This window comes from Ascidia mentula, chromosome 3 (assembly GCF_947561715.1).
Source record: "Ascidia mentula chromosome 3, kaAscMent1.1, whole genome shotgun sequence".
NCBI lineage: Eukaryota > Metazoa > Chordata > Ascidiacea > Phlebobranchia > Ascidiidae > Ascidia > Ascidia mentula.
In genome coordinates, this window is record NC_138568.1 from 14,945,230 (window position 1) to 14,967,361 (window position 22,132).

Below are 22,132 nucleotides of genomic sequence, written 5' to 3' on the forward strand. Positions count from 1 at the left end.
GCTTGTACTTTAAAGTAATGCTGTTATGTAAATAATTGATGAATGCATTGGAAATGTCAACAGACCAATGATGTACCCCACTATTCCCAAGCGGGAGACTATGACGTCAGCCGAGATTGCGAAATCACCATTCTTATTGTTATGCAATCAAAGCCACGTACAGGGTCGCCATGCCGTACTTTTCTGTAAGTTCATGATTTATTTGCAAGAGCAATCAATGTATAAATACTAATTTCTAAGAAACGTGCTTATTTGAAAGTGTTCTTGTCTAAACCTGCCCATTTTTCATCAAATGTGAATTGTGAGTTATATGGCACAATTTGGTAGATGTTGTTTCAAACCACAAATCATCGCTCTGGTCTGCATTCGAAAGTCATTAATAAAACGGCCTTCAAAATCAGCAAAGTACTAAAATAATCTCAAATGTTATCATTGCGGTATTAAAAAGCAGCAAGCTTGGTACAGAACTATCCTAACCCTGGATATGCATGGGAAGAAGTTTTGCTTTTTCATTCTACCACAAGCAACAAAATTCATCCGGCGCATAACCACCAAACAACAACTTTCATCAAACCAGTATGACGTACATGCAATCCACAACTAGCATAGTTTCTGCAGTGATAATCTATTGCCTATCTTCAGTAACAAGAATGGTTTAAATTCATGACAAAAACTAGTGTGCACAAGCAAGCAACAACAGCGTTTCTTGTTGTGAGCAACAAACCTACCAACGTGCTAATGCAAATTGATAGAGTCCAAGCCATGGTGTTGGGAAGAATGGTAAAATTCCCCTGGGTAGCGCGGTCGAAGTCGTGTTTCCCAATTCTCGAATCTCGTGTCTTCTGTCGCACGCGAACAAGCCAATTAATGGATTTTCGGAGGTTACAAGCACGCGGCTGATTAACCACCTAGTCGTGGTCAATGCGCTAAAATCGATGAGGGTCGTTAAGTTTGCGACGACTAATATAAAAAACTTATCACGCAAATCACTCAACAGACTACGTGAATTACGTCTATTACTATATTGTTATTCTCCCTTAATCCTCCACAGTAGTGGCATTTTTAGTTTCAGCGGCACCATCGTCCAACATACCATTAACACTTGTAAACTTTGAGCTTGTTTTAAAGGAGACTTCTTGGAAAATGCGAATTGTTCTCAATAGTGACAGTTCGTTGTTTCAAACATAGGCGTCCTTAATTTCAATCTATTTTTGCCTTATCTGTTTTTTTAAAAAACATCATTTGCCGGTCATAATCACATCGTGACTGAAAACGTTATTTACTAGCCCTTAATTATTTGTTTTTCAACGTTGGCAACCCAGATTATAAGCTGCTCGCTTTGCAAATGTTTAGTGGCATCCTCCCGTTTAAACCTTAAGCAAGATATGGAAATTGAAACTGTGAGTTGATACAAGCACAAAGTTCAATTTACCACATAACCAGCTTCAAACGAATTACCGAACAGCTGTTTTATTTCATGTAGCGGCACCGTTCACTCCTCAACTAAGCCTTACTCAACGGTATCTGCCTGTGGCCACTTTGTTGCCATATTCCCCCATACACCTCACCTTTACAAACCTATTTCCTAACTTACTTCTAGTTTGACAGCATCTTAATTTTAATCTTTCTCATGTCAAACATAATACGTATCTTCCAGTACAGAATACTTGACGAAGCAACAACAGCTGCAGTTTTGACCTACAACGGAAAATCCCGTTCACACAAACGTTTTCAGAGGTTTTCGGGCTACAGCTTATCAAAACACTAACCAGACCAAAGCAAATAATCTCACTGTGTCTCGCAGTCGGTCCTCACTTAACTAATGGCCGAACCTTGATAAACCCAATTTGTGACCTATGCCATAAAAGGAGACGCGCTTCAATATTTCATGAAGGAAAGAACATGTGGCCGCACAGATAGATGTCACTCTTCTGCCGTGTCTTCTACTGCACCAATTAACGCCGTTACCAGAAATTTACGAGCACTTCAACCACGTCAGTTGTCCAAACCCGAAAAGAAGTATTGCCAGTTAATAATTCAAATCCGTCGGTTGTTTTGTGCAACCCTGCCAACACCGCATTTTCAAACCACTCAACTATTCATTAATAGTCCATTTTCCCTCATTTTAAACGGAACATATTGAACAGGGTTTTCATCTCATTATCCACCTGATTGCTGAACCTTCAACTTGCCGATACGTCATCCTCTCTTTCACCTCGTCACACATCTAACTAAGAGCAATGGTGCGTGCGGGACAATCTACTATGTTCGGGTTAGTGGTAACCATCGATAAGCTGGATAGTTTAAACTTGCTAAACAAGACCCACAGGCGTTGTAACCTTAAAATGAGTGACGTCGTCAGCTCGTAAACTATTGTTTTCCCCTTGCGCCGATACGTTACGAACGCAAGCATCAAAAATCTGAACGCCATGGATCGAATAGGTTTGGGGCTCATTTATTACAACGGCCAAGGAAACAACGTTAATAAACTTTGCGAAGGAGTGGAGTTAAATTCGGAATCGGCAAAATGGCAAAACGAGTTTATGGCGTGCCCTCAATTGCCCTGTGTGTCTATATACGCGCATGCCCCGAAGGCAAATGTCGTATTGATTGGCCGCCAAGCGCTTTTTCAATTAACTGTACACGCAGACACGCAAACATGCCGTATGAATTATCGCAACCGTCACTGGTAGCAAAATATTCCATTAGACAAAGAGGGTTAGTTATTGAAATAAACAAAACAATAAAAAAGAACGCACATCCATCAAATCAATGCTTTCAGAGTTATCCTCAGAATTACGTTAACATTGATTAGCTATCTGTTAAAATAATTGGTTTAAGCGTCGCTACAATTTCGAACTAGATTTATGTTTATCAGGTTTGACAAATGTTTCAAATGCCAGCACGTAACGAATAACAATAGTAATGTGTCTGTACTGTTGTTGTTGTTGTTGTTGTGGTTGCACTTCTGTTTAACATCAGCAAATAGAAGAAAAAGTAATCGTTTTTGTCAAAACTATTTGTTCTCAGCCATGATAAGAGGAACTCGGAACGGGCACATGAAGAAATATAGCATATTGGTTATAGTCTTTTTAAAGGTCGTCAACGATTGGCAAACATCTTAAAACCAGCGTTTAAAACACGCCAACATCTTTAAAGGAACGGCAAATAAAGCGTTGCGTCAAGCATAGAACAAACGGAAAGGAACAACGGAGTCAGGCGGCACAATGCTGAATTAAAGACGCGTTGGTAAATGGAAACTAAATGCGATCATTATATACGCTCTCAAACTCGCTGGAACATGCGACGGCCTCGTGATACAGCTCAATGCAAATGTTGACGTTTCAGAGTCATGTGTGACGTTATATGCAACTCTCCCCGTCACAGTGTGGAACCTTGCGCTCCAAGTCGACTTCAGTGGCGTTTGCCATACATTTCATCTCGATTGTGCCTTCGTTGGTCTGCTTTGGGTCGCTTTCGGCCTCTTTCGTCTCAAACAAGGCCACAGCACCGTTGGCCGACACCTGTGTGTCGTAGGTCTGGCGCGAAGTGTCTGTGCCCAAGCGCTTTCTACGCTTGAACATAGGAAAGCTGCGCAAAAGGGCCAACATTGCCAGACGTTTTGAGATTGCGTCCCCGCTATTGGTGGAAGAAATATTCATCCCCAGTACTCGATGCGAGCGTTCCTTCCCCGTCGCATTGTTATTATTGTGGTTGTGGTTCGGCAGCGGTTTCGACTTGACTGGAGAAGTTCGAGCGACGGTGTCGGCCAGTTTAACAGTGGTCAAACTGCATGTAGGGTGGCCGTTCTGTTGGTGATGATTCAAATTACGCACCGGTGACCGCCCTCCGATTGAGCCGTTCTTCGCGTTGCCGGATTTTTCAATGGACACCAGAGCCACGTCGCCGTTGGTGTTTTGTTGGTCGCCCTCCACGTACACTTGTATTGTTTTGCGACGTTCCTCTTGCCTGCTGCCGCCCTCCGAGCGCTTTTCGGCTGGCCTGGCTTTCTGTCGGTCGTCTCCGTACAAACTGTGACGGTGTGTCTTGTAAAATGCCTTTGCGTCTTTGCGGAATGACCTGCGAAGATTTGTTTGTTTGTTTGTTTAATGAGGACAAAAGTTTTTTTTTAACGTTTCGCGTAAATACCCAATGTTAGCCAGGAATATTAGGAACTGCCGTTTGAGTAATCTTAATTATCAGTATCGTTTCTCTGCCTTACCAGCAGCACCTTTTGGCGAGACACAAATAAAAAAAAACTGTATTCCAAACTGCTGGGGTTTACTTACTTGGTGAGGATAGCGTAAAGAAAGGGATTGCAGCACGCGTTGAACGGAAAACAGGCGACCAACAGAATCTTGGCGGTGGACATCGACAGGAGGGGAAGTCCCGCAAGCGCGAAAAGCGAGAAGAAACAAATAGGAAAAAAGCAAGCGAAGTCGGTGAAAACCAACACCGCCATTCTCTTGGCGACTCGCGCGTCCGCCTTTCTGCTGTTCATCGTGCCATAACACCCGTCGCTTGAACTAAGAAATAACTATTTTGTTAAAAAAGCTCTTTCAAGAAGATTCTACTGTTAATGACGTGCTATTGTTTCTATGCAATCCTTGTAAGAATTAAAAGCAACTAATTTAAACTAAAAAAGTTATTCGAGTTTTGAAGTTGAGTATTAGCATTTTTTAGTTAATTGTTTAGTTCATTGTTGGTTGCAGGATAAAGTACGTTTCTTCATAAAATAAAAACGACAGCAAGACGTCAACTTTAAAGTAAAGTCGGTAAAAAACACATTGTCGAAATACGCAAACAATTACCCGATTTTTCATTGGTTATTGCAAATCGGTATTAACTGTATTGCATCTACGCAGTGTGCTTTACTACCAAACAAAACACAAAAAAACAAAAAAAAACATTCTAACCTAAGCGTTCTAGGTTTGCTTTCGTCATGTGATTTTCTCTGCTGGATTCGGAACAAATCCTTGATGCCTTTTTCAAGTCCGTTGGCCGATCTCACGATAGCGTACATGGACAAGTAGCTTCCAATTACAATCGTGAACGCCACAATGTCGATTGAAAGAATCGCGGCAACATACGCTGTACCTGGGAATAAAATTGTTCGTTACACAAACTTGTTAATTTTAAATTCCTAAAACTTGACTAAAGCTCAAAATATTCAAAACACTGTGTTTACCGCACTGTTTCGTATTAAGTAAAAACTGTTCAAAAAATATATACTAAACATATAAAAACATGAGCCGGCCAAGAATGTGCATACTTGTAAATCAACCTCAGCGGAAAACAGATTTTAAGGCAAATAAATATTGTATATTCTGGTTTATAGCATGCAGCTGGTTGATCGACCTAATCCAGCAAATTCAATGTAAGAAACAAATGAATGTAGAAAACATGTTTTTTCGCAAAACCTTAATTCTATTAGGACATCTGGTTCAGCATAATTGCCATCTGGACGCGTACAATGACTAATAATGTGAGGTTTTATTTATCCAATTTAGCCAAATTGCTTGAATCAATAAATCGAATTTACCAATGCATTCCTTAATGTTTACATTTACTGATTTACGTTTCCATGGTTTTCAAAACATTTTGTTTTTGGCATGCATAATATGTGAATCTCTATATAAATCTCTTTATAACTAATTGTCCATTAGATGGCAAACGACTTGCATGGTGTATGGCTTCCAATAAAAACAAGAAAACAATAACCTATACAATATACCACGTCTTGAAGCTAAATTGTTAACATTTGGCATCCGATTGACAATAGTTATACAATATCTATACCAATATATCCTTACCTGATCTTGTCCTCACGTCCATGGGTAAGCACACAGCAGTCCGCTTGTAACTGTTAACGCCCACTACCGGCAATATGGCGAAGAGAAGGGAAAGAATCCAACCGACCAACATTATGATGCGACCGCATTTAAGCGTCATACGCTTGTCCAGTTGGATCGCATATCGTATAGCATACCTGCACAAAGGTTTCACGATGTAATAATTAAAGGAAGATAAACTAAACGTAGGTGGAATATCAAAATGGCGGTGCAAAAAAATGACATATTCGTCCAAAAGCTTGTATAACCAGACTATACACCATACATTTATCGTTGCATTAATTTATCACGCTATATTCAAAGTGACTATTCCAGCTAGGTTTCAATGCCTGGGCTGCAAAGCCTGTAAACCTAATGATCTTGATACGCTAGCTATGATCGCCCAGTAAGGACCAGCGCAGTGGGGCGATCCTGCCAATCATGCGATTGCATGAAACCTTACTATATCCAAAGTGTTGAACTCTATTAGCGTCAACTACGTTAACTAATCGTCAGTCTCTTACCATCTTTCGAGTGAGATCACGCTCAGTGTGAAAACTGACAATTGAGATGAGAAAACTGACAGGAATCCAATTACGTCGCATCCTCCGAACGCTTGCCACTCGACAGCGAATTTGTAATATTCTCCAGTGCTCTTTCCGTCCATTGCCGATAGCGCAAGAACGTAGATCCCCATACAAAGATCGGCGAAAGCCAGGTTTAAAATCAGGAACTTCGGAACCGATAGATGGCGCTGCTGAGTGCGCGACTTGTCCACTGCGACCGCCAATAACACAAATATGACGAAAAAATTGCCCAGGACGGCGAGGAGCGCGACCCCCCACGAAACTACAACAAGTCCCGGGTGACCCAAAAGGTTCTCGCATGGGTTAAACACATCTGGAGGGGGTGAGCATGTGATGGGATGCTTGTAGACGTGGGGGCGCAGGGAGCCGTCAGCATCACGAATACACATCTTGGTGACAGAGACTGAGGTGTTTGCAGTTGCACTTATCACATCTCGCCAGGCTGTGTTCTGATCATCGCTGCAAAGCAAAATGCATGTTACAATTTCTACAGTTCGTTAAATACTGATTGAATTTAACTCCGTCTAATTAACTAAGCAAGTGTCGGTGCAAAACGCGTAACCTTTGTTGGTAATGCATGGCGAATAATATGTAATGTTCTTAGCTAAAAAGATTGATAATTTGCATGTGAAAGATATTTTGTGGCTGGGATATTCAAAGATGAGTTCTATCTGTACGGTAGATGTTCGTTTTTAACTTTGAAAGCACAAAGTTTGTCGTTTAGAAAACCCGAAATTATCCCGCTATGATATGTACTATATTTGGATAGTTCCAAACAACACGATAATGCAATTAAGAAAAATTTCGTCGCGTTGGTGCCAAACTAATTAACGCAACATCCGATGCTGCTAGCCAGCTGTTATAGGGATAGCGCTTCTAACGTATTTAACCACATAAAAAATAACTGTGTCGACGCTTGTGCTTTAATTGCATGGAAAGCGGATGCGCTTGTAACATTTGGCAACATGTGTTGGTTTGCGACCAACCGCGTGTTGTTAGCTTGCGCGTCGCTTTGATGATTGCAAGACGTCATTAGGGCACGATGTAGCGCGTCAAATCGCTGCAGGCCAGAAACGGCGGCCGGAATGTTGATTCGGATCTACAGTTCGTCGCGCGCTTCGAACGCGTCGTCAGTTAAGCAGGAAAACAAGTGACGGTGTGTGGATTTAGCTCTCGCGCATGCAAGTTGCAGCCGCTGTTAATTATCTCGATGCCTTCGGTTTCCCTTGCAATATACAACGCAGCTGATTAATCTGGCGACCGCCTTATCGGTTTGACGATAGAAGCCATGCAATTTTCCTTGAAAGGTGCTAAACGGGACGCGTTCATCAGCACTCCACGTGTGGTCTTCGTTTTCCCTCCCCCCACGCACAACCGTCCAACAAAGGGTAGGTAAAGCTTTGATTACGACGCATTCCTTTCGTATAGTCAGTTTTTGAATCGTTATTGGCATTGGATTTCAGTTAATAATTGTTTAGAATTGTGCGCCATTTCACAATAAATGCATTTGAAAATGTTGCTGGTTAGATATATTACAAAATACTACAGCGTAACATGAGCAATTGTAACATCATTTTGCAGCCTTATGGCCCCTAAAATATCTCATTGCGATTATATCGTTCATCTGCCAAGATCAACATCTATACAAACCCCGAACGAGCATCTGGGGGTTATAATAAATCCAGTGGGGAAAACACGTGTTTGATATTCCCAAAAAACGTTGCCGAACGAGTGAACATACTGAAATATCCGCGCAAACACTCATAGAGAAACACTTTTCTTGTATACTACGGATAGGAGATCTAATCAAGGTTTCCAACTACAGTCAACATCGCAATATGTTGTTACCTCGGGTCTTCTTCCGCGTCCGCAAAGCTATATTCGCTTACTTCACCCGCATTATCGTCGGTGAAATCGGTGAAGACAATTGCTGATCCTAATAAAAAAAGGATAATTGTAATAGCGTTGATCCCATCATATATGTATGAAACGGGGTAACTAAAATAGCATTGGTTCAAACTTGTTTGTGTCTTTTTGGACATAAGCATGTAACAATATACTTTTATTCCTAGAACTCAAAAAAGAGTGAAAGACGATCCGCGTCGTTATAAGATCTTAATTTATAAACAGAAATATTGCTTTCGCCTATTGGCATCCTCAGTTTCTGTCTTATTCAAATAAAACCGCCTGTAATCACTTTTGTCATTTCCTCTATTAAGCATGTAACAAGTCATTTTTTTCGTCAAAATATGTCACAAATAACTCGCTAGAAATTCCACACAACAAACAACAAAACAGCGCTTACCGTTGTCCGAGGGATAGTTTATATAATCGTACGGAGGCAGTTCGGATCCCAGCACTTCTTCTGGCTCCACCACCCAGCCTGATTTTGGTGAATGGGTTGGTTCGTCACATGGAACAAGCTCCTCCTCGGCCGTTTCTGATTGAAAAATCGTCCCAAATCCATATTCTCTGTTCAGTGCACAACAATGGGCCGGGTAGGTCACCATGGCTTCTTTCAGGGAGGGCAGGTCATCTGTTTTGAAACTGATCAAGTTTGAAGTGTCGGAAATGTCCAGAGTCGACAGCTTGTCCATGCCTGAGGTGGGCAGATTGGAAATCGCGGTGCCTTTTAAAGACCTGAAAACAGAGAAATGTAATCTGTTGTAAAGAAAAGTAGTTTGATTTTGTTCATAATTTCCTACATATTATCAAGATGGACAAAAAAAAATTTTTGAACACAATTATGAAAACATGCACCAATCAAAAAGTTATCAGATTCAATGAATAACATTTTTAAATCCAAGGTGCTGTATTTAAATCCAAGGCAAACATTACCTTGATATGCTCATTAATTACTAATAAGTCCAAAAATGGGCATTTCAGAATTCGAGCAAGACAAACAATATCGCCCGGTACCTGACTAACTTGATGTTTACGAAGTTGAATAGTCTAATGCCCTGTGTTTTTACTTTTCTTTTAATCCACCTCTTTATAAACCGAAAGACGGCGGGAAAGACGCGCCTTGCTATCAAATCCCCCATGCCATAACATAACAGATAAGTCTTTGTACGAAAATAGATTCATGCACCACTGCACCGCTCTCTACATATACAGCTCTGTTCGCGCTCCAACAACAACAAATATAAACAGAGGAATTTCCCAAATATAGAAAGTTTTGTGTGCTTAGGGTTACGAAGGGCCGACATGGTAAAGCAGGATGACAAAACATGGATGCCCTGGCTTATAAAAAGGGTCTACATGTACTTACAATTTGTGGAGGCCGTTGATTCCAAACAGGGAATCTTCGCGCAAATCATTTAAATGCTCGTTGTAGTCCAACACCCTTTTCACAAGAAAAGAAGCATTGAAGAATATTCTTCACACAAACAAAAAAATTTAATTTCACTCACAAGCTGGTGACTCGGCTACCTCGGAAAGCATTATCCTCCACTACGGTCAGTCCCGGATTTGAAATAATTTTTCTGTAAAAATAATAGTGTTATTTTAAACAGCCTAAAACGTTTTGTGTAACGATGGTGGGAAGCTTGAATGTTTCAAACTGGCATATCCATGCTTCTAACATGGCATCGGTTAACATCAGGTTATCAAGCTATGTCTAACCTTTCAGTTGCGTTACATTCGGTTGTAAACGGATTAGGTTCTACTTCAGTGGCGAGTTACAGTTCAAAAATTATTATCCAAATTTGTCATGTGTGCCATTGGGTGATACGTGTGGTGTGTAAAATGAGGACAAAGAGTGTTTTCACTATTCTTTATGATCTAACTTATTTAAAATAATTTATATTTAAAATCAGCAACTGAAAACTCAATTAATGCGAATTAAACTGAAGTATGAACAGTGTGTCATGAGCGCCACTGATTTATACCAACGTTTAGCGGGTTTGAAAGGCCTAACGGCCGAATGTAATCGTAACTTCTCCATGTATGTCCAACTGCTGTGACAAAACATAACCCTTGTGTATACACTTAGCGATGGGCATGCTAGGTTTGGCCGCATAGCGGAATCGATCGCATGAATCGAGTGACAAACCCGATGAGATAAAGTTAGACAGCAGATCGGCAATTTACAGCGTTGTCTCGCACGTCAATCTCAGCTATAAAAAGCACACGTCACACTGAACCCCGATATCGGTGAGTGTCACAATGTATCGATGGTTAACGACCGTATCGCGTATGGTCCTTATGTCTTGAGTCGATTCCCAAGCGGCAAAGTGGAAATCACAACGCATCATTAATATGCATGATTCGATCACCGCGCCGCGACGGGACGGCGATACTGCAGCAGGGTCGCCCTTATACTTACATGTCCAAGTCCACCGCTGTGACGTTCGCCACCGAGTGACTGTGGACCCTCGTCAGTTGGTGGTTTTCGGACAGTGTTCTGCAAAACAGTACGTCACAGAGTAAGCGTCGGTTGTTGTTTCTCACTGTGCGTAGTCGACTTTTATAGTTTCCCAATCTCGCGCCAAAACGACTTAGCTTAATCATGGCCCAAGAGCCGCCCCCTGGGAGCAGCATGTCGCGGTACAGGGGTCGCAATGAGATACACGCCGCATGTGCGGGTTAATCCAACATCCCCGGTACTAACTTTCTCCTGTTAGCTGTGACGATATAATGCGACAGACGGCTGCGGCGTTGGCAAACACATAACGTGCTCGGTGTAGATCGGTTATTACGAAACTCACATTTTCAGCAGCGGTCGAATGAAGGGACCCGTCAGCTGGTTAAAGCCTTGCACTCTAGTGATACCAGTTCCTCGAAGGACTCTGCAAGGAAATAACATTCTGGTTAGACTTTGCAGATATATTCCTTTGGAAATACGTGCCCACGATCCATTTTTATTATTTACACAAAATAATATAATTGTTCTGTCACCAGTGTGCGGTTAATCTAAAAGTTTTTATCCAACATTCCTCTATTATACACTTCTACGCAAATTATGTGTTACATGCATCTAATCTGTGGGGTTACATCCGAGGCATTTTGTCACCGCACACAACGCAAGTATAAATATATGCGAAAAACATAACGCGCTGCAGAGTTTTCTTGGGAATTGAGCTCGTAAAACAGAATTGTGATTTGCAACACAGGAATTAAATGAAATTGTGTTGTAAGCTCTATATAAGTACAACGTAAATTAATATAGGAAAGTTAATACAAATATTGTGATGCAAATGGTTCAGAGACAAAATACATCAAATTAAAACACATTTTTGAATTGATAATTGCATTTACGTGCATTTTTCCGAAAGCGCAAAATGTGTGCTGTGCTGACAGACCTATTTGCGTAAATGCGCAGCGCATTTTCAACACTATTGAATTTGATTGTGATTAAGGACTTCCTTGTAACTGATCCTCGTTTCCTGACAAGGCGCCACGAAGCACAGTTTATCGATCCCGCGGTTCCTTAATTCCCGAAATTCCCACAACTACACGAAAACGAGGAAGGGCCAGCAGTAATCCCAGTTGTGTAAACACAATAAACACAGGTTCTTTGGATTTGTCAGATCCAAGTGTCAAATGCAACTTACACGGCGCGAAGATTTGGTGCACCCTGGAAAGCCGCTTCGGAAATGTACGTCAGACTGGGTACAAACTCGATGGTCCTGAAAAGAAAACAAATAAGCTTGAATCCGAACCGACCGACCACTCACAGAAGATATAAGGGGGACGATCTAAGTGGTTCGCATATCTCCACGCATTTCGGTTAAAAATTATTTGTTGTTCTTGCGTTTTTCTAGTACCGATGCGTAATGAAAAAATGATTTGGCCAACGTTTTTGCTTTAATTTGCCCATAGCAAAACATGTTGATTTGTTACTTATTGTAACATTCAGTTTAAAAGCCGAATGCAAACTTCAAAGAATAACATTAATTAGGGCTGAATTTGGTTGTTTTAATGATGTTAACCGTACAGAAATTTAAATGAGAGACACAAATGATGGCCGAGAATCACAACTGGTTCAAACCACTTCCCAGCAGATCCTTCCAAACATTGATTTCAGTTCTAGAAGGTATCGGAATTTAGCGACACACAGATGACGGAAAACACCGTTAAGCAACTGCAGATGTCGGGATGAGATAAGTGATTAGCTTTTGTCCAAACAAACTGTAAAGCGGTCATCTGACAAACGTCAACCACAACGAAATTTAACGTTCTTTTAACGGAATGACAAAACATTTAAATGGCGAGTTTCAAGCCGTAAACTTGCCGCTGACGATCGTCCATCAAGACAAGGAATTAACTCTCGAGATTGCTGGATGCTATAGAAGGCGCGGCGAAGCGGATTATCTGCCAGTATCGTTTCCACAGAGCTTGTTTGCGGCACTCTATGCTGCCTCGCACAGCTAAGTGCACAGAACTGACAGTTTATGCAGCAAACAAATCAAGAATCGTAACGCGTGGGTCGTTAAAGCTGATCGGACGAACAGTGGGCGAAGGTCTGGTTTTCCCGACCGCGACACCGTAACACGAAACTGCACGGAAATGTTGGCCATAACCTTTGTACTGAATAAACCTAGACTTCAAGGCTTACAAATGGTACCCAAATAGCGCCGTGTTGTCATACTTCAATTAACTTGACACAAGTTTGCTTGAAAGAGAAACATGACCGGTTGAAGTTGGGTTGTGTCAAAATAGTTTGCTGCACTTGCTTTCAGGCAAAGAACATTCAATTCCCGACCTTTTGGCTTAAGATACCGTGGATTTAATTCAATCAACTATTTCGCTTCTTTTTGAAAAATGTTTGTTCCCTTCACACATTATCCCCGTACATTTCTTGATGAACTTTCCACAGCCTTTGAAAACAACAAACTTCAAAACCGCATTTTGGAAAACAAATTCCACCCACCAGACAATCAAAATCATTTTAAGAGCCACTGTTGGAACGTTTGAACCCCGTGAACCCGAGAAAAACCGCAGCTCGACCCAAAGGCCGTAAGAACTACGAAGGATAACAAAACTACGGTAAATAATATGAGCGCAATCAACCGCCACCTTCAAAAAACTACAGTTCAACAATTACGTTATTACTTATCTTGTGCACTTACGCGGAACTGCAAGAGGTTCACGAGACCTTTAGAATATTCAAGTAGCGTACAGAGACCCGGTTCAAAACAGGTCGTCTTCAGTAAAACCTCGGGATATTATTTTCCTTCCCAGCGCGGTTTGAATTGGATCATTAGGCGGTGTTTTGTTTGCGACCTTTTAAAGAGGACCCGTTGTTTGTCGTTTTCGAACCGAAAACATCGAGGGCATCGCTACAACCGCCTTCTGGAGACACACCGGTATTTCTGTGCGGTTTACGATGTGCGAATCATGGTTACACAATAAAAACGCACATATTTGCGCTTCTAATCACCTCGGGACAGTTGTGACCAAGTCGTCCTTAATCGCAAAACCAATCTTTGAGGATAAAAATAGAGTCGAGTTTTAAGGACGTGTTACCGGCGCCTGCGTGCGCAAACAATATGGCTGTTGGCAACGAGAGAAAAATAACACGTAATGCGATTATTCGCCAGTGAGCAGTTCTCCTTGGGCCACCGCTAACGCCAAGAAGCGTGCACGAGAGCCACAACAACACTGGATATTGTGTTCCATACAGGAGGGGTCTGACCCTATAGGGTCAACCAGCTATTTCCCCGCGATCGTGTTTCGGGCTTAATGAGATCATGCCAGGATACCATAAACTTTTGCTGCGGTGCTCGTCAATGCCACACATTGATTCTCAGGGTTGTTAACCGCTCCTAATCCCATTTTGCACCTCGCCAGACAACATAACGCTTTATTTTGAACTTGCTGAGTGCCGACTTGGGCCACGACAACGTGTCATATATGGTGTTATATAACTGCAGTTTTAGGGTTGAATACAACTTCTGTATTTAGCAATTTTGCGCGATGACAACGTGTGATGAATCTGGTGATTTCTGTCAACAATTTTAAGTTTTATTTAAACATCGAACGTTTTTTATGTCTGTAACGTAAAGTTATGGAAAACTACTAAGAACGCTGCGCCTAATGTCATTTTTGCAGATAGGCGAGAATGCTAATAGTTATACACCTCTAGAGTGGTAATTACTAAATGTGCAATCTATACAAAATACTAGTCGTGTGCCAGTATCTAAAAATTATACCTGTATGTGTGTTTTTAGGTTTGTGAGGAATCTAATTTTGCCAAATTCTGTTGTTTCTTGTATGCTTCCTTGCAACCGCGCTAATTACAATTTCACCAATCTCCGCATTAAGACCGCGGCATCTGGCTTATGTACTGTGTTATTGCTGCGGTTAGAGCATATCTTATCATGGTGAGCCAGTTCATCGTTCGGCGGATCCTTGTTTTTCGTTAGTGATGATCCTATCAACTGCAGAGAATCCCGTTCGTTCCGCCTCGTGACCCAACCAAAATCCACTGCATTCCACTACGTTATTTCACCCTTACTAGACTTTAAGGCATTGCTGTACGTGCCTTTACTCATGTAAGCATTCATATGGCAGTGACTCAATTTGGCGACCACCGACATCTTTCTTGTCACGATAATCGATTGATTGACAGCCATAACCGCATTTACGTTGCCAGAGCAAAATCCTCAGCGCGGTTTGTTGTAAAACCCAACATTGAGGATGGACCATATTGTTTCTATGCTGGGGGTATTTTTAGTCAACATCAGCATCATGTGGTAGTTAAACGTGATGCGTGGCTTCAGATAACAAACAACAAGCGTGAGTCCTGCGTCAGCAAGATGCAATTAAGTTGTGATACGCCTGTCCTTGTAGTTGTATTGAAACAAGTGTTATTGTATCGTTACAGCATGACCTTATTATTTAGAAATTAAAGGTTCTTTTGGCAAAAAAGAAAAACTAGTTCGGACGACGTTTCGGTCGTTATCCAACTGACCTTCATCAGGACAAATGAAGTACAACGCATGACACAGCTCGGATTTTCTTTTCTTTTTTGCCAGAAGAGCCTTTAATTACTAATGCCTGGCAGCATCAGCAACAAACTATGACCTTATTATCCTAGAATTTCGAAAGGTTTGTAATACAGTTAGGTCAATTGCGAAATGAACGTCAAACCCTCACGCCATCAGCGAAGGAATTTTGGGGAATTAAATATGCTTGTAATTCACCGACTCCTTTTGTTTATCTTACGAAAGCCGCCAAACTGCTGTTGGCGCCAGGGGCGATAATGCAATAAAGTTTACACAGAGCTGGAAGTCGTGCCAACGCAAAGTTCAGTCTTCTCACCCCAGTGAACTTGGCGGCTAGATGGGGGCGATTTTCGGTCGTTAATTGCGTCTCAACACTAACTTCGTTTGTGGAAAAACCGCCAGGAAGACAGAAATAACCTCGTTACAAGGTTTACCCATTTAATCTCGACGTGTGTACTCGATTGATAAACGTGTCCCCGTGCTTTTAGGTTTGCAACACCTGCGTTTACCTTTACTTGCGGTTACGATTTATTATAGATTCATGCAGTCAAACTATAATCCAAAGTGTGGAAATCCAAACACACAATAAACATTGTGGGTATAGCTGCGGTTATGTTTAAGTGCACTTACACAATTTGGAGATTGAGGAATCCGGAAAACGTTCTTGCGCCGATCTTCTGAAGAACTTGATCCTCTACGAGCGTACTGAAAATAGCAAAACAACATTCGAAGTTAAATTGTGAGCTTTCCTGGAATCGTCGGGTGGCGTTCAATCGGGCTACGCATCACCCGATATTTTACATCCACATGTCGAGCATGTTTTAACAGTAATGCCTCGGGATTGGCCAAATCGCATTAACGCGGCTCGGGAGCGGGAGCAAACCGCACACGGCGAGTGGAGCTTGCTGAGACGGCGGCGCTCTAATAAAACGTGACGGCTAAATACGATCTCTTGCACAACACCAACAAACAAGATCGATCGGACGTAAAACAAAGCAGCTCGGATCGCGAAAAACAAAGGGCTTGAGGCGAAGCATTAGCTACCTGCCGAGAAGATTTAAAGACCGCCACTGGGACGTGACTACTCATGCTGCATGTGGGTTTGTAAACGATACAAAAAGCCCTTGAGAGTCTTCTGCGATGCCCGAAGCTTGTTAACAACCCAGGAGCATGGGCTTTCATCCTATTAAAACTCTAGACAAGAGGATTTGCGTTCACAACAATTCATCTCTTCTTGGCAAACGTGTCGTCGTTGTTTGTGCTGGGCGGTGACCACAGGTGTATAACGCGAAAGTCGCGCGAGCCTCTGAACACGATTTGGGTAATTTTCGTAAGAAAAAGGTAGCTTTTCTCGGAAATCTGCATAATTGCTCGTTCCTCGACGACGCTTGTCCGAAAATAATACTAGCGTCGCCTCAATGAAACCGCAAACATTTATCTGATTTGCAGATCATTCGTGTTTCCCCAGCCATGACATTTCTAACGAGCGCATGCGGCAAAATGACACCAACTGATGTAGCGGCGGCCCGAACGAAACGACAAGACATAATAATTTGTCTGGGACCAGTCGGCAGAACCACGTGGGGAACATTCGTCCCGACTTTATGCGCGCTTAAAGTGCCGCGGCCCAGCGAACGTCCTTCCGCAAATTTACAAGGCAATTAGTGGCTGTGAAAAGTAAGTGCCCCGAATCGGTACAAAATTTTGTAATTAGCGGCAAATTCTTTTTGTAATGAATATGACCAAGGTGGGATTCGCAGGATTGCCGTAAGTAATTTATGATCGAGATTTAGTGACGTGAATGTTGAGCGCCCCTGAATCGATTTTTAATAAACATAAACGATCACAGAATATATTTTAACCGCTGTATACCATCACAAAATATATGTATGCGATTCGTCTTGAGGTTGAATATCTCACAGAATACAACGTGTTGTAGCGTGGCACAGTATATCTGCAAAACAATTTCGCTTCTTCTCATGTGTTGGTTGTTTTGGATTGACCTAATACCATCTTGCAGCATTTGGGCAATTTTGTGACGTTGCAATCCTCGCTCCGATCTTTAAACGGGCAAATATACTTTATATCGGAAAATTTACAAGTATTTGATCGTCACATTTGTTTGAAGTGGTTGCCGTATTGACGAATTTTTTAATAAGGTCAATGAACCTTATAAAATGCGAATTGGTACGTCAGCATTTTGCTAGGGTTAAGCTGATAAACTGCATGGCTTCCAATGTGTGCCTTAATACCACGATCTGTTTTCATGAGGTTTTGGTGTAGGTGATTGAAGTGCAATTTTTAGGCATCTAAGTCAGTTGTGCCGCCCTGTAGAATGTCACGTAACCACTACACATGTCCGTCAAATGCTTCATCGCACGTAAGTTTGGTCAACAAACCATTGCTTATTTATCGCCACAATACGGAAGTTTTCGAAATTGTTTTCCTTCACCAACAAGCGCCATTATAAGGCCAAAAAATGTCCGCAATGACGTAGAAAATGCAAAAGGTCAAACTTCAAAAGGGGCCCGGCCTTTTCGCGGTGTCAGAGGGCGACCTTCCTACAATATGCAAAGAGGCTCCGGCATGCCTCTGAAGTCTGGAGTATTGGGAAGTTGTTGTGCGGCCGAATGGAGTAATACAAAAACACTCACAAGTCAAGAAGTAGGCCAAGCTGGGTGCGATTCAGCGACGTTTCGTCCAGCTTGATGATCTTCGTGTACTCCAGGGTCCTAAAAATGCACAAAACAGCAAGTAAGTTGGTTGTTAATTGAATTCGAATGGGTCGAGTCATTAGCGCACAGAATGTGTTTTTTAAAACAACCGCGTACGGTTATATGGTAAAGGGCAGCTGCTGCATTTGGTTTGTTGCCCGGCAATTGATTTACGAGTTTTTGCAAGTTTTGGCTTGATTTTTCGTACACTGGTTATAGGAATTCAATACTCAGCGTTTTCTTATCGCTCTGTTCTTTTGACTGTACTGATAAATTTCAATTGCCGATTTTCGGCGATCCCTACAAAAACAATTCGCCCAGCAATTACCCATAAAAACTAATCCGTAATAATTGATAAACTAGAAAGCTAAGTCACGTACACATGTTTTTGTAAGAAATGTACGGGATTTCTATTGCCTCAGAGACACAAGGAAATCGAAGTGCATTTGCGTAAAATCGTTGCCGTATTTACGTCACAAAGTGAGCTTTAGAAGTTATGAGATTTTCTCTGGCATTCCGGTGTGCGAAATATGACCAAGTTGTGTCAGGTTTAATTATTAATAGCCGAGCTTTGACGTTTCTATCCCCGAACGTAAACTCATATTAGAAATATCGATTAAGAAGTGATCGAAGTTCACTGTGGATCACCTGCAAAATTTTCTCAGACAGGTTTTTGCTGCACCCAAAGGAGTATAGATGATTAATAGTGACGTCACCAATTAGTCAGGTATTAATTTCAATTACTTGCGTGATCACAGGAAATCAACATCGACTACGTCACTAATACGATACAGTCCGTTAATGCAATTTCGCAAATTGTACCATTAGTTCCCGGGATTTCCGTATCTCCTGTGTCGGTTGTGTTGACTGCAGTGGAAGTCGCCATATTTGGGTTTAAGTCGCGTATGCTGAGCGGAAATAACTCCCAAACCTGCCAGTTTTTTTCTAATTACAAGCCGACCTGGAATTTGCTTCACCGTCCAAGTGGCGAAGTAATCCCTGCTTTTAGACTCAACATGCATCGCTCAAACGGCGTTAAGCCTGAATTTCACGGCGGATTTTTGTTTGGCTGAAGCGCATTACACAGCGAGGAGGACGAGTGGGCGCACGTACACACGATATCACCGAGATGCATAAACAAACGCATTAAGAAATAGCAACAGTTGCAAAGTGTAATTTCTGGGAAGTCATTGTGCATAAGCGCTTATCATCGGTAATATGGGCGAATTAAAAGTATTACCTCAGCAAAAAGTCACGAAAATGAGTAATTTGCGACATTGCGAACGTATTTCAAAACTATATTATATGATACATTGTCAAGTTTGAATTTTTTTTGTTTAATGTCACACTGGTCGTTGATTTAATCGCTTTCGAACTGAGCGCTTTCTCCCAAATTCACATGCATGGCTACCAACTCCGATCAACACCTGAATGTCCAAAAACATGTCAGGTTTGTTTTTATTTTTCTTAGTATTGCAAAGGCTTCATTGACGCTTCCTTGTTGTCAAACAACCATGGTTAATTTCTCTTCGCTTTTTGTTTGCGACGCATTGGAGTTTAGATGTTGGCGTCATGCCGAATTCGAACTATGGACTTCACTTTTTACACCTTTTCAACGCAACGTTTGTCACCTAAACCTTGTTCGATTCGTTGCGGACAAGCAAGTGTGAACGTCTGGCAGTTATATTTGTTTTTACATTTAACTTGGGAGAACCGACTTTGGGTGTCCTGGTAACTTATTAATCAGATAAGATTCCATTAGAAAAAGTGCGGGAAATTTTAATTTAGAGAAAAAGTTCATCAGAGCTCACTTCCAATATTCCCATTACGCTGATTCAAAAGTGCCAAATCCATCATACACAGGCAAACGTTGGCATCAAAACAAAGCAGTTGATGCAATTTTCAAAGGTACCATTTAAGACCACGGAATTACGATAAATTTGCGGCACCATAAATCGCGCTGAAATTTGTCTCAAAACATCGATATCTTCGCTGCGATTATCACATTTTTCCTCAATTTCTGGTTCGTTTACTTCTACAATCACATCAGTCTTACTAAGCGCAATGGCAGTTGTCGCTTATCGCGATCAAAACACGCTTTGCGAGATAGAGCCGCTAAGGTACCTTATCTTAAACAGTGGCTGACATCCGACCCCTAACTTGTGACTTTGCGCATTATATGACGTTAATCGAGCAGATTTTCGAATAAAAATAGAAATTACAGCGCATATATTATCATTGCGAGTGTGTGGGCGTTATATTGAGCAAGACATTAAAATGATTTGCATTGCAGATAAGATATATGGTGGCACAGGGTTTAGTTTGGTGTTTGTACTTACAGATGTGCGACTGTTTCGGGAAGTTCTTGTGGCGGTTCCACGACATCCAAACACTTCACGTTGACATTTTTGTCTAAAACGAAAATATACACATGTTAAAAGCACAGTCACCACAAAGCGAAATTCTTGCTTGGCTATTTAGCTTGTAAGATCGTTGCAAGTCACACCAAAGCTGCACTGATCTATTGGGTCGACAGTGGCCCTGTCTGCAACACACTATAAAAAATGCATACATTTGCATGTTTTCAATACTAAAACGGTTGTTAATTATACAACAATGTAATCGGTTCCAGAAAGCCGTCGCCATTAGTCAAGTTTTTTTATTTTAAAGTTCGTTCACTTATTCCAATAGGTTTGCAGGTCAGCCTATGATATTTGCGGGGAATCCATTAAAGCAGATTTGCAGCAAAATCTACCTTAAATTACCTACTGCCAAAGAGCGTGGTTTGCCACTAAAAGTGTTTCCGAAAAGTGGGGTTAGTGGTAAACCAGTTTCGCGTAAAATTGGGCTGGTTACGGTTTAGTGGAGTGCTTGGATTATGTACTTAGGGTCGGCATACAGCTTGTAACATAGCTTATTTCCACCGCCTTCATAGTGCCTCAGATGCGACACAGTATAGAGAAAGGCACTAATTCGCGTTTGTAGTGCAGGAATGATTTTAATTAAATGCATTCGACTACACCACATTAAACAATCACTAAACTAAAAAGTAAAATGTATGGTAAGATTTAACGCAGGTAAAATATCCACTGGCAAACTTCGGGAAAAACACAAAAACGCATGAAATTCTCTATACCTGGGGAAAAACTATACATATACATCAAAGAAATTGAGCACACAATGCAAGCGACCTACTTGTTGCATCACCGCTCCAGCAGCAGCAAGAATCCGAAACGTTCGGGCAGAGAGCGCGGCTTGCAGAAACTCCCGTGCAAACCTAAGCGACAAACCGATATTGTGTTCAGTACGCGACAAATCGACCACCGCTGTTTTAAGTGGGTCTCACTTCAACCCGCTCATTCTCTTACCTGTTGTGTCGGAAATGTTGGTCTTGCAGCAGAGAAACCAAGTAACAGCAAAACGACGGTTGAGAGCTGAACGCAACTGCAATACATGGCGCGCGCTGTGGAAACTAAAGTTCTTGATGCGGTGTAGTGTGACAAATAGGTGTCATTTAGACATTCACATTCCAGTTGGCAATACTTATGTTAACACGATCTTGGTCAAAGACTGCGTGTTTTGCAGTACAGCCGCTCTGAACAAAAATACGTAGTAATTGAAATTCACAATCATGCGTTTTGTAAATAAACAAACACAATGTTCACTAATTGTTAAACAACAGAAGATAATGAGACAACTCAGGTGCATTCAGCATCGTTTTTCTGTCCACTTACTATGATCTAAAACTTGAGTAGCATTGACAACAATAAAACTTAAACCTTCGCACAGAACACGACTGACAAAGTTTCAAACCGTGACGCACTTACCAGGGCGCTAACACAATTAATAAACCTTGTCATTACGTCAATCGCACTCGCTATTACATACTACATTCTGTCGCAAATTACAATCTTCATACGCGAAGTCAATGCTCGTCGGTTTCACGTTTTGAATTGTGACCAATTTCTCCTTCGAGCTAACCTACATCCGCACTCTCTCGCTCGTCCCGCTTTCACACTGCATTCGCGATCGCAAGTAGTCAATCCATC

At 41.6% G+C, this 22,132-nt stretch overlaps 1 protein-coding gene across 1 annotated transcript; it reads right to left on the reverse strand.

The window, feature by feature from the left end:
• Positions 1–2,446: 2,446 nt before the first annotated feature.
• On the reverse strand, positions 2,447–21,674 carry LOC145894194 (lutropin-choriogonadotropic hormone receptor-like). The gene is made up of 17 exons (XM_082982688.1): positions 21,452–21,674; positions 21,279–21,360; positions 20,423–20,495; positions 18,024–18,101; positions 16,000–16,074; positions 11,974–12,048; positions 11,128–11,208; positions 10,746–10,823; positions 9,832–9,903; positions 9,690–9,764; positions 8,724–9,058; positions 8,267–8,354; positions 6,356–6,877; positions 5,814–5,989; positions 4,917–5,097; positions 4,290–4,526; positions 2,447–4,080 (listed from the first exon to the last, which is right to left on the reverse strand). Exons 1-17 carry the CDS (start codon positions 21,536–21,538, stop codon positions 3,363–3,365), a joined length of 3,033 nt encoding a protein of 1,010 aa, XP_082838814.1. The 5' UTR covers positions 21,539–21,674; the 3' UTR covers positions 2,447–3,362.
• Between the last annotated feature and the right edge of the window lie 458 nt (positions 21,675–22,132).

Bases quoted from the DNA above. Each gene is read 5' to 3' on its own strand.
- LOC145894194 (XM_082982688.1), bottom strand. From the start codon at position 21,538: ATGTATTGCAGTTGCGTTCAGCTCTCAACCGTCGTTTTGCTGTTACTT. The intron at 21,361-21,451 runs GTAAGAGAATGA...TTTGTCGCTTAG, and splicing joins CAACATTTCCGACACAACAG to GTTTGCACGGGAGTTTCTGC. The intron at 5,990-6,355 runs GTAAGAGACTGA...ACCTTTGTGCAG, and splicing joins GTGATCTCACTCGAAAGATG to GTATGCTATACGATATGCGA.